This window comes from Pituophis catenifer, unplaced genomic scaffold (assembly GCF_029215685.1).
Source record: "Pituophis catenifer annectens isolate HBS135680 unplaced genomic scaffold, rPitCat1.0.hap2 SCAF_13, whole genome shotgun sequence".
NCBI lineage: Eukaryota > Metazoa > Chordata > Lepidosauria > Squamata > Colubridae > Pituophis > Pituophis catenifer.
This window is the reverse complement of record NW_027256893.1, coordinates 8485041-8498893: the sequence shown is the minus strand read 5'-3', so window position 1 is coordinate 8498893 and position 13853 is coordinate 8485041. Positions and strand designations below refer to the sequence as shown.

The 13853-nt window shown below is 41.8% G+C and overlaps 1 protein-coding gene across 1 annotated transcript in view; it reads right to left on the bottom strand.

Annotated features, from left to right (window-relative positions):
• PKD1L3 (polycystin 1 like 3, transient receptor potential channel interacting) overlaps window positions 1-13853 on the bottom strand; it is a 79419-nt gene that overhangs the window by 6245 nt on the left and 59321 nt on the right. Inside the window, exons 36-41 of the mRNA XM_070953201.1 lie at window positions 11930-12070; window positions 9599-9784; window positions 7865-8195; window positions 5247-5380; window positions 3152-3279; window positions 598-758 (exon numbers count right to left, since the gene is read on the bottom strand). Of these exons, the coding sequence (XP_070809302.1) occupies window positions 598-758; window positions 3152-3279; window positions 5247-5380; window positions 7865-8195; window positions 9599-9784; window positions 11930-12070 (1081 nt within the window). The remainder of the gene's footprint in view (window positions 1-597; window positions 759-3151; window positions 3280-5246; window positions 5381-7864; window positions 8196-9598; window positions 9785-11929; window positions 12071-13853) is intronic.

The following is a 13853-nucleotide window of genomic DNA, read 5'->3' as shown; positions in this document are numbered from 1 at the left end:
AGGTGTCAAACTTGATTTCACTGACGGCCGCATCGGAGTTGTGTTTGACTTCAGTGGGCTGGGATGGGCGTGGCCACAGTGGGCGTGGCCACCTTGACGTCACTTGTGTCGGGGTGCCTATGGCAGCCTGAGCACTCTGCCAGCGAAAATGGGCTCCCGAGCTCCATTTTCGGCTGTGATAGCCTCCTGCAACTCTCTGCCAGAGAAAATGGAGCTTGGGAGGGCTGCTTGTGGCTCTCACAAACTCAGTTTTCGCTGGCAGAGGCACTGCAGGACGGTCCTTCGCTGTTTCCAGGGTGGCCCCATGGGGCAGATCTAAGCACCCCATAGGCCAGATTTGGCCACTAGGCCTTGAGTTTGACACCCCTGGTTTAGCTTGTGTGTGTAAACCACATGCATACAAATGCTTATTGAATGAAAGTTGTAAATCATAACAATCTTGACTCTTAAAAGGAAAAGTCTTGCTATTAGTAAATTATCCTCTTTTCTGTCTTTGGTGGGACAGTGTATTTAGAAAGCGCCAGTGCACCAAATCAAGTTTATTACAGTCAAAAGACCAGAGACTAGAACAAATAAATGCCAGAGCATCAAACATACTCATCCTTATGTTCCTGGTAGTAACAGATGTCTCTTAAGCCCAAGATCATCCGCCGAACAAAAACGGACAGGGCACTCCAGCTGATCAAGATGATGGCCAACTCCAGGAGGTTCCATTTGCTGTGGAAGTAATTCCATTTCAGAGCCCGCAAGATTTTTCCCTGTTGGAACAAGATATTCAGTTTTCGGTAGTACAATCTGTGAGCAGTGGGGAGAAAAGGCAGCATTTACGGTATATAACTCACTAGAGTGCAATGCAGTTTTATTTAGATGATTGCAGACAAGTGCGGATGTCTTGGTCAATTTTATTTATACACTAGGCAACCCATGGCCAGTTGAATCATTGTTTCAGAGATATTTCTTTACCTAAACAGACAAAGAGGCAGGCAAAAAAAAAAGCAGAAGGGGAAGGAGTAACTTCTGACTTCCTGCTGGCTTCCCCACTGATTTTCCATGTAGGAAGCTGGCAGGGAATGTCAGAAATGACCATAGCTGATCTCAGCAGCACTGAAGCAGCCACAAATTTCAATTCCACGGGAGTCATGAATGCCAGATTTGGGGCAGATTGTGTAAACTGGCTTATTCGAAGTACATTTATTTATTTATTTATTTATTTGTTTAAATTTCTATACCGCCCTTCTCCAAATAGGACTCAGGGCGGTGCACAGCCTAAGTAAAAACAAAGCATACAAAATTTAAAAAACAGTATTAAAATAATTACATATTCTGGCCGTAAATTAAAACAACCCAATTTAAAACCAATTTAAAATTTAGCTCAAGCCAGCCCAGCTCCATTTTGATTCAAAAGCTGTTGTCCGTGATGTTTTGAAGCAGACCTGAGATTTTTAGTACACCTAGATGTTATCTATCTTCATTTTTTGCAAACAGAAACGATTATCATGCCGTTTTTGCAAAACAGTTAAAGGGCTGGGACTAGATGAGAAGATAGATGGAGAATACAAGCACAGCTTGTGACAACTGGCAACCAGGAAACCACATTCATCCTTTGCCAGATAGCCCCGAATTTAAATCCATGATTATTTATCAGTTCAAATTCTTAGCTCAGATCTTCTTTAGATGAGTATGCTATGATGCCTGTTGAATATGCAAATAGGAGAGAGTCTTACATCAGCCTTCACTCATTGGTTCATTTTCCTGCTGGTGGGAAAATGAACAAGTGTCAGTGGCTGACAGGCTGGACAGCTCCCGGTAAAAGGAGCTGCAGCCTCGCGCGGTTCTCAGTTCGCAGTTAGTTATTTGTTGTTCCCTGTTGCCTACAATAAATGGTTGTTTTACTTCACTACGATCATCCAGCCTCTCTTTTCGTGTCCGGACTTAACAATGCCGTTGTAGAAGAAGCCCTGCATAGTGATACCACTGCACATGACCAGATGTCGCAAAAGCACATCTTATCTCTTGCTTGCTGGCAAAAATCTGACCAGCCAATCCATTCGGCTTGTTTTCTGCCCATAATTGGCAAATACCAGCCAAGATTTATTTATTTATTTATTTATTTATTTATTTATTTATTTATTTATTTATTTATTTATTTATTTATTTATTTATTCAATTTCTATACCGCCCTTCTCCTGAAGGACTCAGGGTGGTGAACAGTTAAAATAACATACATATAAAATGTGAATATAAAATGATTAAGCCAATTTGGTTCATCGGTTAAGAATTTGCAGCATAAAGATTTAGAACAATTAGAAGAGATTTATGCCAGCCCGGCTTGGTGAAATAGAAAGGTCTTAAGTGCACGACGGAAAGTACGAAGATCTGGGATCATTCGTATCCCTGGGGGTAACCTGTTCCAAAGGGTAGGTGCCCCCACAGAAAAGGCTCTTTCTCTGGGAACCACCAGTCGACATTGCTTTAGTGATGGCACCCTGAGGAGGCCCACCCTGTGGGAGCGTGCTGGTTGGTGGGAGGTTATTGGTTGCAGAAGGTGGTCTTGTAAGTACCCAGGTCCTGAGCCATGGAGCACTTTAAAGGTAAGAACCAACACCTTGAAGCGCACTCGGAAGACCACCGGGAGACAGTGCAGCTCACGTAGGAGAGGTGTTACATGTGAGCGCCATGTCGCTCCCAATATCACCTGCGCAGCTGCATTCTGGACCAGTTGGAGCCTCCGCGTGCACCTCAAGGGGAGCCCCATGTAGAGAGCATTACAGTAGTCCAGACAGGAAGTGATGAGGGCATGAGTGACTGTGCGTAAGGAGTCCTGATCTAGAAAGGGTCGCAACTGGCGAATCAGGCGAACCTGATAGAAAGCTCCCCTGGCCACGGCTGTCGTATGCTCTTCTAAAGACAGCCGCGTGTCCAGGAGGACACCTAAGATCAGACTGGCTACAGCTTGTTTTCCTTGCAAAGTATCATTAATTAATGGATTGCCATCGTACCTCTGCTTGAATTTTTTAATAACTTTTTTGGAAATTAGTTTGTGCCCATTGGCTTTCCTCTCTGTAGACTAGACACCCAGGATCTGGAACTGGTCACTTTGATAATAAAACAATTTGCAGGCCTTCCATTTAACTCAGCAGAGTTTTCTTACCTGCTCCACCATGTAGTAGATAACAAAGAGAAAATAAATTATTTCTGCTGCAACAACAAAGATATGTAGACCATCGGTGTACGGATAAAGGCGGATACTTTGCAATTCTGCCCGTGGGAAAAAAGCTCCTAAAAAAAAATCAAAGCAGGAGTTAGTTGCACAGAAATATTTCTTATCTGTAAACAATGGCAAGAGCTGGAAAGCTGGATTAATATCTCTTTATTGATGCATAAACATATCCCACAGATACAAGTTGAGAAGCTCCTTATAAAGATTGGGAATCACTTTATATGCCGTTCAAACATACTGTGTTTGAAATGTGTTCTTTCATTAGTTAGCATCAATTGACTCATCTGTCATCTAGTAAGCATGCTCAATAGCTCTCTATGTACTATGTAACATTTCACATTATCCCATAATATTCTTAGCTTGATCTTGTTAATACCCAATTGCATATTCAATAGGTGTGGTTCCCATATTAGAACGAGTTTTAAAGTTTTCAACTTTGGGAGAAATTCTGGTCTCCAACCAGTTTGAACCAGTTCTTATCCAAATGTCACATTCTTGCTTCTTTCTTCAAAGAACTAGAAACATGAATCAAAACCACTTGTAGTTACTGAAAATATTATTCCAAGTGGCCTCCCTTGCCTGCTTCATTATATTTTGTCCTTTAGGTTGGAGAATTTACATGGCTACAGCTAACTTTCACGCCCTTTGCAGCTGACCAAACAAACAAATCAAACCTAACTCTCAGATATCCTGTTTACAATCTTTTTGGACTGTTGTCTTCTAGCAGAAGATACAGAACAATTAAAACTCAGACCTCACATTTTCTGAATAACGTATTTTTTGGAGTATAAGACACACCTTTTTCCCCCCTAAAAGGGGGTGAAAATTTAGGTGCGTTGTACACCGAATATAGCCCTGCCCACCCACTGGCCCCCACCCTTTTGCCTGTGCCTCGCAGCAGTTACCTCCTTGCAAGCAAACAGCAAGAAAAAACAGCTCCTTTCAGCTTCAGCACAGCCTAATTAGCACAAGTTGATTGGATCGGCCTTCCGACTCTCAGCTGATTTGCTCTCAGCTGTTTTGCGCAGGGCTCTGCTGCTTGCTGCAAGGAGGTAAATTGCTGGAGCAGATTTCTTTCCCCCTTGTGCTAATCAAGCTATGCTGAAAACGAAAATGAAAGTAAAGCAGGCTGTTTGCTGTTTGCTGCAACAAAGCAAAATTGCTCAGAGGCAGAGGCAGAGGCAGATTTCTTTTTCTTCTTTTCTTTACCAAAAAAGGTAGGTGCGTCTTATACTCTGGAAAATACAGTAGTTTTTATCCCAGAGCTATAGTTGCACTCAACAATGAACTAAAGGGCCACCATCAGTGAGCTGTTGGACAGCATTACTTGGTCTGTTGTGTGGATGTTTGGATGGTTTAGGGGTGGGGAATTTGTGGTGGGTGGGAGTGTGTTTGGGGATTGTTATGTGTGTTGGGCCTGGTCTTTGGGTGTTAAGTGAATTTTGTTGTATGGGTATACTGTGTATACACGTACAATGACAATAAAGTTGTTGTTGTTGTTGTTGTTGTTGTTGTTGTTGTTGTTGTTGTTGTTGTTGTTATTATTATTATTATTATTATTATTATTATTACAACTCTTTCTTTAGCTGCCCCCCCTCCTGAAACTGCAGTATTTTTTTTAAAGGTGTGATGACATGCCACAGGAATGACAACTCAGAGGGAATTCCCCAGCTGCCTTAGCAGCTATTTTAAAAAAAAATGTGTCTACTCCTTGTGGGATTCAAAGCAAGGATATGAGAACTCACAATGAGCTGAAGTGTTGGAAAATAAAAAGTGGCATCCAGGCTGTTTGGTTTCTGCACGAGGTTGATTAAAGTATCAAAGTATCAAAGCATGCATTTTGGGGTGAATGTACATCATTCCTTTAGTCTTAAGAGGCTTATTCTACCATTTTGCTAGAGTTGGAAACCATTTCATTGAACCTGCAAACCGTGGTTTGTATGTGTTGCAATCTGGCAGCATTAGGAGGTCTCCTAAATTATCGCATGAGCTATGTAGATTCTGGTCTAAGACCTCCAACTCTCACCTAAGGCGTTGGTTTCAAACATCAGGCTCACAATGCAGAACAGGTTCACATTTGCATTGTAGACGGTGAACTCGACAAACACAGCTCTCGTAAAGCTATCCAGCCAGGTGTTATCGAACAAGTATTGGAGAATTCTGGCAAGGAATAAATCAATGAACAAACAATTAGTTGCTCCTATGACATTGAGACCTTACTCATGTTAAGACTTGACCATGTGGGGCAAGAATTAGCAATGCCCAATCTAAGGCACATCCAAACCTTTTCCCCAGTAATTCCATAAATACATTCTATCCAGCCCATTCATGGTTCTTTTACCCAGTTAAGGCCGTGGAATTTATTTTTTATGATTTTATTTAGAAGACTGATTGATTTTTTTTTTTTTTACAAAAAAATCAATTGTATACATTTTCCTATCTGCACACAGATCTACAGTACCCAGTTTGGGACAGCTGCATAAAAAACTCAGAAAAATAACAGTAAGCAATTACTATGCCTGACTGCTCTTTAGAAGGCCAGATCCCGAAGATGAAACTCAAATACTTTGGCCACCTAATGAGGAGGAAGGACTCACTGGAGAAGAGCCTAATGCTGGGAAAGATGGAAGGCAAAAGAAGAAGAAGGGGATGGCAGAGAACGAGGTGGCTGGATGGAGTCACCGAAGGAATAGGCGTGAGTTTAAATGGACTCCAGAGGACAGGAAGGTCTGGAGGAACATTGTCCATGGGGTCGCGATGGGTCGGACATGACTTCGCAACTAACAACAACATGCCTCTCAGCCTACTCCAAATGTGAGAGACAAATACCCAGTGTCCAGGGGTGAAATGCTTCCAGTTTGGACCACATCGCCCGATCCGGTAGCGATTGTGGTGGGTGGTTCGAAGAACCGGGAGCAAAAATCCCTGCGCCCCCCCCCCTATGCTCAGCTAAGCTATGCGATCATTGGAGGCTTTTTTTTTTTTTAAATTTTAAAAGCATTTTTTCTACAACCTCTTCGGCCGAAAAAATGCTTTTAAAAGTAAGAAAAAAGCCTCTGATGATCGCGCGGCTCAGCTGGGATCGTCAGAGCCTTTTAAAAGCATTTTTCTACAACCTCTTAGAGCTGGGTAATATGGCACACAGAGCCATATTAGTGAGCACGCAAGCGTTGCTGTAGGTCAGCTCCAGCACGCATGTGTGCGCTGGCCAGCTGATTTTTGGGCCTTTCGGTCTCACCGAAAATGGGAAATGGGCTGTTTCCAGCCACTGGAGGGCCTCCGCAGGGGTGGGGAAGGCTGTTTTTGCCCTCCCCAGGCTCCTAGAAAGCCTCTGGAGCCTGAGGAGGGTGAAAAACAGGCCTACCAGGCCCACCGTGCCATCACGTGCTAAAAGCACATGTGCAGGGGTGGGGTGCATTGAATTAGGGGTGTGGGCACACACATGGGCGACCTCGCGCTCCCCCTCTTTTGGCACGCTACAGCAGAAAGGTTAGCCATCACTGTCTTAGAGGTTGTTAAAAAAATGCTTTTAAAAGTAAAAAAAAAAAGTTGGCCACGCCCACCCAGTCACATTACCCCACCAAGCCACGCCCACAGAACCGGTAGTAATAAATTTTACATTTCACCACTGCCAATGTCCAATATTTCTCAGATTTTGACCGCTTCCAGGTGTGAGAACTTCAGTTCCCCAAATACTCAGTAATGATTACTCTGGCAGGGGAATTCTGGGAGTTGAAGTCCCACACATCTTAAAATGTTACCACATTTGATAACGCTCAAAATGAGTTAAACAAAAGCAAATAAACTCCGAGATTACTAACCTGCTCATTTTAAAAGCAACTGCCAAGTGAGTCCTTTTAGTCAACATGTTTAAATCAATCGATCTGATTAGTTGGTTAAACTTTGCCATTTAGGGCAAACCCAAAAGAGAGGCAGTTGTAGCCTCGGTGATGCAGAGATAGGGATTTGAATAAAAGAAGATGATTTAGCGCACACTTGTGCCTGATTCTGGAGACAAAGTCTGGGTTTGTGCAGCACTAAGAGAAGATCGGCCCAAGCAAGAAGATAAAAACGTTTCAGAAAAGCTGTTTTTGGAACAATAGTGGATCAAGTATCTTAAGCTTATGTTACTCAAATACTGATATAGTTAACTACTGAAGCTATAGTACAGTAGTATGTTTTGATGAAGATATTATGGTTTTATTTGAAAGCCAGTGTAGTCTACTGGTTGAAGTACTGGACTAGAGATTAGAGGAACCAGGTTCTAGATCTCCCTTAGACCTGGAAGCCATCTGGGTGATCTTGGACCAACTATGCCCTTCTTAGCCCAAATCAGCTTGGGCCTTGTGACAACCCCTTTGCTGCATCATGCACTTTCTGCAAGAAGTCGCCCTCATGCATAAAGAAAAGGATTTACCAATTAATTAAAAAAAAAAATGGGATAAAAATCTAGAATAGCGACATTTGAACCAGTGGGATGTGACAGCGATAGAAGGAAGATGTCAGAAGCTACAGCCCTAGTATGGAAAGAACCATAAATGTACATTCACTGCCAATTCATCCTTTCCCCTTCAAATCCAGATCGCTGCTTTGCCCTTAAGAACCACGGAGCCAACCCAAACTCACGTTACAGCAAGAGGTTACCTGGAGGCATTGGTGGAATCCATCCCGAGGTGAACAATGTAGCCTCCGCCTCTGTAAACAGCCAGTTTGCCCCAGATGGGATGTCCCCTCAGCCTTGCCTGGCTCTGATATTGCCAAGCCGAATAGAACTCTGAAGAGTTGTCCAAGGAAGAAGAGCCGTTCCAGTTGATGCCATAATCTCCCATGTCCTCGGTGTCAAAGGAATAGGCGGCGTGACACTCTCTGACCGTCCTGTCTAAGCTCGGATCAATGGGGCAGGAGTTGCCCTTGACCCTCACTTGCCGAATCCGAGCACTCCCCACCAGTTTGGAGTTGCCATCTGTGATGAAACCTTGGGAGGATTTGAGAAGGAAGGAGGGTTTGAATATGCCATTCAGCCCAGTGGTGGGTTGTTCCCGGTTTGGACCGGTTCGCAAGAACCGGTAGTAAAATCGGCGGGAGGCCCCGCCCATCGCCCTGGATGTCGTCATCAGCGATCCGCGCATGTGCAGAAGGAAGGCGCAGGTGCGCACGATCCCGTTGCGAACCGGTAGTAAAGGTAAGTAGAACCCACCCGATTCAGCGCCTACGCACTTGCAGAGCTTCAAAGTAATTTTCTCTCTTGTCAGTTCCTTTATCTTAAAACTAAGGACTGAAAACATCAGTGGTGGGTTTCTACCGGTTCTACCCAGTTCGGGCAAACCGGAAGCATCCGTGCATGCACAGACATGGCGCATGCACTCACATTTGCAAACCGGTAGCAAAGGTAAGTGAAACCCAGTACTGGAAAACATGGTTCATGATTTCCCCAATTGTATGTGGAGATAATACGGTGTGTGTCTGTGGATCCGTGTATGCCTCTGTGTGTTTTTCTGAAATCTTGCAAACTCATCGAATTTCAGAAGATGTGGGTGTTCTTGCATAAGATCATTGAAGCCCTTGGGAATGAAATCCCCCAAATCTTCTGAGATCTGTCTGATGATTTCTCAAGGCTTAGGTTGTATGGCTGTTTGTAGGAACTATTCTAGATATCCCAGGATTTATGGGTACAAGGCTGCTGATTTCCAGTTCAGCCAAAGCAAGTTAGACAAACAACTATTAATTGAACTCAGTTATTGGAGTTTGAACTGCATTTTGGCCATTTAAATGTATTTTGGCTCCCTCCCTCCCTCCCTCCCTCCCTCCCTTCCTTCTTTCCTTCCTTCCTCCATTATTGAATGATAATTCCCAGCACCCCAAAAGTTTGGTGATGTGTAGCATAAGCACTGTAGCATAAACAATGAGTTACCCTACCAACAAAAAGTATCTGCAAAATAATTCAAGACACCCTTACTACTAAAGAGTCCTGCCTCCTTGCTGTATATTATATGATGATGGTTAGAGAGAAAATCCATTTAAAGGTACATGAAGATAAAGGTTGGTGCAGTGGTTAAGGCACCCGGCTAGAAACTGGGTAATGGTGAGTTCTAGTCCTGCCTTAGGTATAAAAGCTGGCTGGGTGACTTTGGCCCAATCTCTCTCAGCACAAATTCATTTCACAGGGTTATTGATGTGGAGAAAATAGGAGGAGGAAGATATGGATATGTAGGAAAGATGTGGATATGTAGGAAAGGAAAGATAGGATATAAATGAACAAATAATTCAGTTATTATAAATTTTGTAACTCCGACCCATTCATCTCAATATATCTTCTTAACGAAGAACTCTGTGAGAGTGATACTACATTCAGTTTGGTTTGAGATAGTTGCGCCATACCTTCATACGGCCCGTATAAATTGCCGATTAAGACGGTTCTTGCCCACTTGAAGAAGTCCCGGTAACTTAAAACCTCTTCAAATCCTTCTGTGAAACTGTTCTCAATATGCTTGTTAAGATAATAGGAGTTTGGATCACGCTGTCCGTAGGCAACCAAGAGCAACATCCATAAGAATCCCAAGTAGGCTGAGGAAAAGATGCCAAGCATGGAAAACAAGTTATATTGTCACTGTTCTGCCCCAGCTACGGACCCCAAAGAACAGCAGCACACACAAAGTCTGTACAAACCTTAGTTTACTAAATTAAATCAGTCTTTTTCAAATAAAGGCTGTTAATTAACTTTCTTAACAGCCTACAAGAATCCAAAGAATAAATAATCGTAATCTTACTATACTTGGCAGAAAGCCCAGAAGCAATTTGCAGGAAACAGATAAGAGAACTAAGATCAGGACGCGAAGAAGAGTGAACGAAGTTGTTCCCTGCAAATTGCCTCAGTCATCGTCCTTCCTTAAATAGGCTAAGGGAGTGGCCAATTAGCCCCAAGCCTTACTCTCAAGGAGACCTCCTCCTGAGGAGCCACTCCTGCCTTTTGGCAGCTCTGCGCGCCCGTGCATCGAGAAGAGGCTCCTCCTCTTCGTCCTCTTCACTTATGGGAGCTTCTGGAGGTTCTGAAGGCCTCTGGCACCACATCGTCTCTAGCCTCCTCATTGTCTGACTCAAGTGCCAGCTGCACAGGATGCTGGTGCAGCACCACACGAGCCTCCTCGCTGTCGGAATCAACTACTAGCTGCACAGGCCGCTGACAGGCCACAACAGTCACAGACTGATGCTGGTAGAACCATTTCTATGATTTTTATCACAGTGCAGTTGCCTAAGACTTGCTAACGCATTCAAATCAGGGATTCTGACCAATTTTACTTCCTAATCTTTTTTTTTCTATTTTTCTATTATTTTTATTATTCATTTTCCTTTGTTATAATGTTTCCATTTCTGCAACGGCAGTGTGCTGTCTGTATCAACTCTCTTTTGAGTACACATAATTTTATACACACCATAATTATAACCATTATTCTCATAATACTGACAATATAATCTTCCCTTCTAATTGCCCTATACAATTTAATCTATAATCAACTATAATCCAGTGATAATATTGTTTATGGTATTATTGCTTATATAGATATATATATATATGTTTGTGTGTCTTTGCTTTTATTTTATTAATCATCCTTAATTATAAATTACTAACTTCTGCTTCTATTTTCTAATCATTTATAAAATAGGTCCCAAGTTAAATAGTACTCTGTTTCCTCTTTATCCTTAATTTTCATTGTTAACCTGTCCATTTCAGCACAGTCTAATATTTTCTTTATTACATTTTCATCTATGGGTATATTTTCATTTTTCCAATTTTGTGCCCACATAATTCTTGCTGCTGTTATCACATGTAATATTAAATATGTAATTCTTTTATTATATTTTCCTGGTAATATACCTATTAAAAGCTAAATGTAAAGGTTCCCCTCGCACATATGTGCTAGTCGTTCCCGACTCTAGGGGCCGGTTCTCATCTCCATTTCAAAGCCGAAGAGCCAGCGCTGTCTGAAGATGTCTCCGTGGTCATGTGGCCGGCATGACTAAATGCCAAAGGTGCACGGAACGCTGTTACCTTCCCACCAAAGGTGGTCCCTATTTTTCTACTTGCATTTTTTAATGTGCTTTCAAACTGCTAGGTTGGCAGAAGCTGGGAAAGGTAACGGGAGCTCACCCCATTACGCAGTACTAGGGATTCGAACCGCTAAACTGCTGACCTTTCGATCGACAAGCTTAATGTCTTAGCCACCGCATCCCTAATATATCTATTACTTTCTAATTTACTTCCTAATCTTTTATGCACCCTCCGACACCCCAAATACTTGGCCAACCAGATGTCAAAGATAGTTCAGGAGATGGCCAGATTGAACCTGAGGGAGGAGTCAAGCATGTCATTAGTTTGGAGTCCCTTCACGCTCACAAACAATCTAAGTCCAGCCCTCCTTGAATTCCTTTGACTCTTATCTACCACCAATTTGACTCGACTGTCAGAGTCTTGTAGAGAGCTAGCATGGATTAACCTTGTACTCATTTGAATAACCTTGGTTCCTGATTTCTTGTGCCTGACAGTTAGACAGCAAATAGAATCACAGCTCCTGATCGGAATTTTCAAAATAAATGGGAAATTAAGCGGATGGCATACAAGAGGCCAAAGGCTTGCTAGCCTTACAAAGTCAAGCTTCAGTCTGAAGCTTCCTTTCCTCCACCAGTTTTTCAGATTACAGGCACAAAACATACCCAATATTTCCCGAATTAGGGCAAAAGCTTTCTGCTCCTTGATGTGGTCCATCTTCATTTTCTCAATGTCAGTAGCAGGAGGAGGCTGGTAGATGTTATTTCCACTATCTCTGCGCGCCCCAAAGATAGAAGTTGGATCACCTGCCCCACAAAAAGACCAAACAGGACTATTAACTGTTATAAAATATACTAGTTGGGACCATGAAGTTTATTTTAAAAAGCCCTATATATAAATAGCATATGTAGACACGGAGAGACATCCAGTCACAGGATTCTTGAAGGGCAAACTTTGCAATTTCACTTAATAGTATTGAATAGAATGGAATTTTGGAATAGAGTTGGAAGGGACCTTGGAGGTCTTCCAGTCCAGCCCCCTACTCAAGCAGGAGACCCTATACTATTTCAGACAAATGGTTATCCAATCTCTTCTTAAAAACCTCCAGTGATGGAGCGCCCATAGTTTCTGAAGGCAATTTGTTCCACTGGTTAATTTTTCTCACTGTTAGGCAGTTTCTCCTTAATTCCAGGTTGTTTCCCTCCTTGGTTACTTCCAATCCATTGTTTCATGTCCTGCCTTCTGATGCTTTGGAAAATAAGTTGACCCCCTTTTCTTTGCGGCATATCAAAACTTACCAAAAAGTATATCAAAACTTTACATGTATTGATAAATACAGACTTAATTCATTTCAGTTACTAAACCGAATGGAACCATTTCCCGGTAAATATGTAGATTATTCATAAATATACAGTACACACAATGGAATAATTTCTACTTAACGCAGCAGGGTTTATCATCAAAATGTACAAGATATTCTTTTGAACTAATACGTCATTGACCTGGATCTCTAATATTTGAAACAATATTAATCAACCACCTATTTTAATTCTTCTTCTCCTTGACTGCCTAATTGTTTGCAGCCAAGTCCTTCCTTTGATGCCCGTATTTGGTGCTGAATTCAGTTTGCATGCAGGTTGTTTTACGCTCTTATTGAAAAGGACAGCAGTATTAAAATACACGTTCATAAGAGAGTTCAAAGCTCAACAGAAAAGCTCAATGTTTAGATATGCGAAATAATGAGACTTACCGAATGCTCAGATTACAGGCCAAAAAAACAAGAGAGAAGAAAGATAGATAGCTAGATAGAAAAATAGATACCAAGTAAAACAAGTAATCCTGCGCTCGTCATGGCTATCAAAAGGGATAAGAAGAGAGAAAACGTCCAATTTAAGAGGAGATAAAAATAGATAATCAGGAAGAAAAGAGGCCTAAATGGTGCAGTACTTGCTCTTCAAAGACATGAGGAGAACTGGCAGATGTCCAAGATGGTTGTAAATGGACTCATTTTCTAATGAAACCAAAGTTTAAAAAAAAAAAACAGCTTCTCGTGGAAAAAGAGACTTTCCAGAATCATATTTTTAGGATGTGCTCACCCAAGGAATAATCTTAGATTATTTTATTTTATTATTTTAGAATAATTTTTATGGTACTAAGGTTGGAAGAGAACTTTAGTAAGTTTTCATCTGGCTGTGAACTGATTTAATTACATCTTTTTGATGCACTGTTTAAACTCAGTTATCCTTTCCATGTGGGCTCTGTGGAAGTTTGCGCTAACCCCATAATATGGACATGGGGGAAACTCTGCACAAAGACGTGTTTATTCATGCATTTAATATGTGATTATTCATTCTGGTAAGAAATGGTTGAAAACTGCACAGATACAAAAATCCAAATAGAAATGTTGGGTGCAGTATTTGGAGAACCATACAAGAGAATGTGTAACAATTTTGTGCTTTTTTAAAAAAATGCGTTTCCATTGTTCAGTGTGACAGCCAAATCAGTAAATGGAATAATGAAAAAACGAAGGAATCAAAATTGATAAATTTAGAAAAATGAGATGATAGAAGCTAAAACTGACGGAATCGT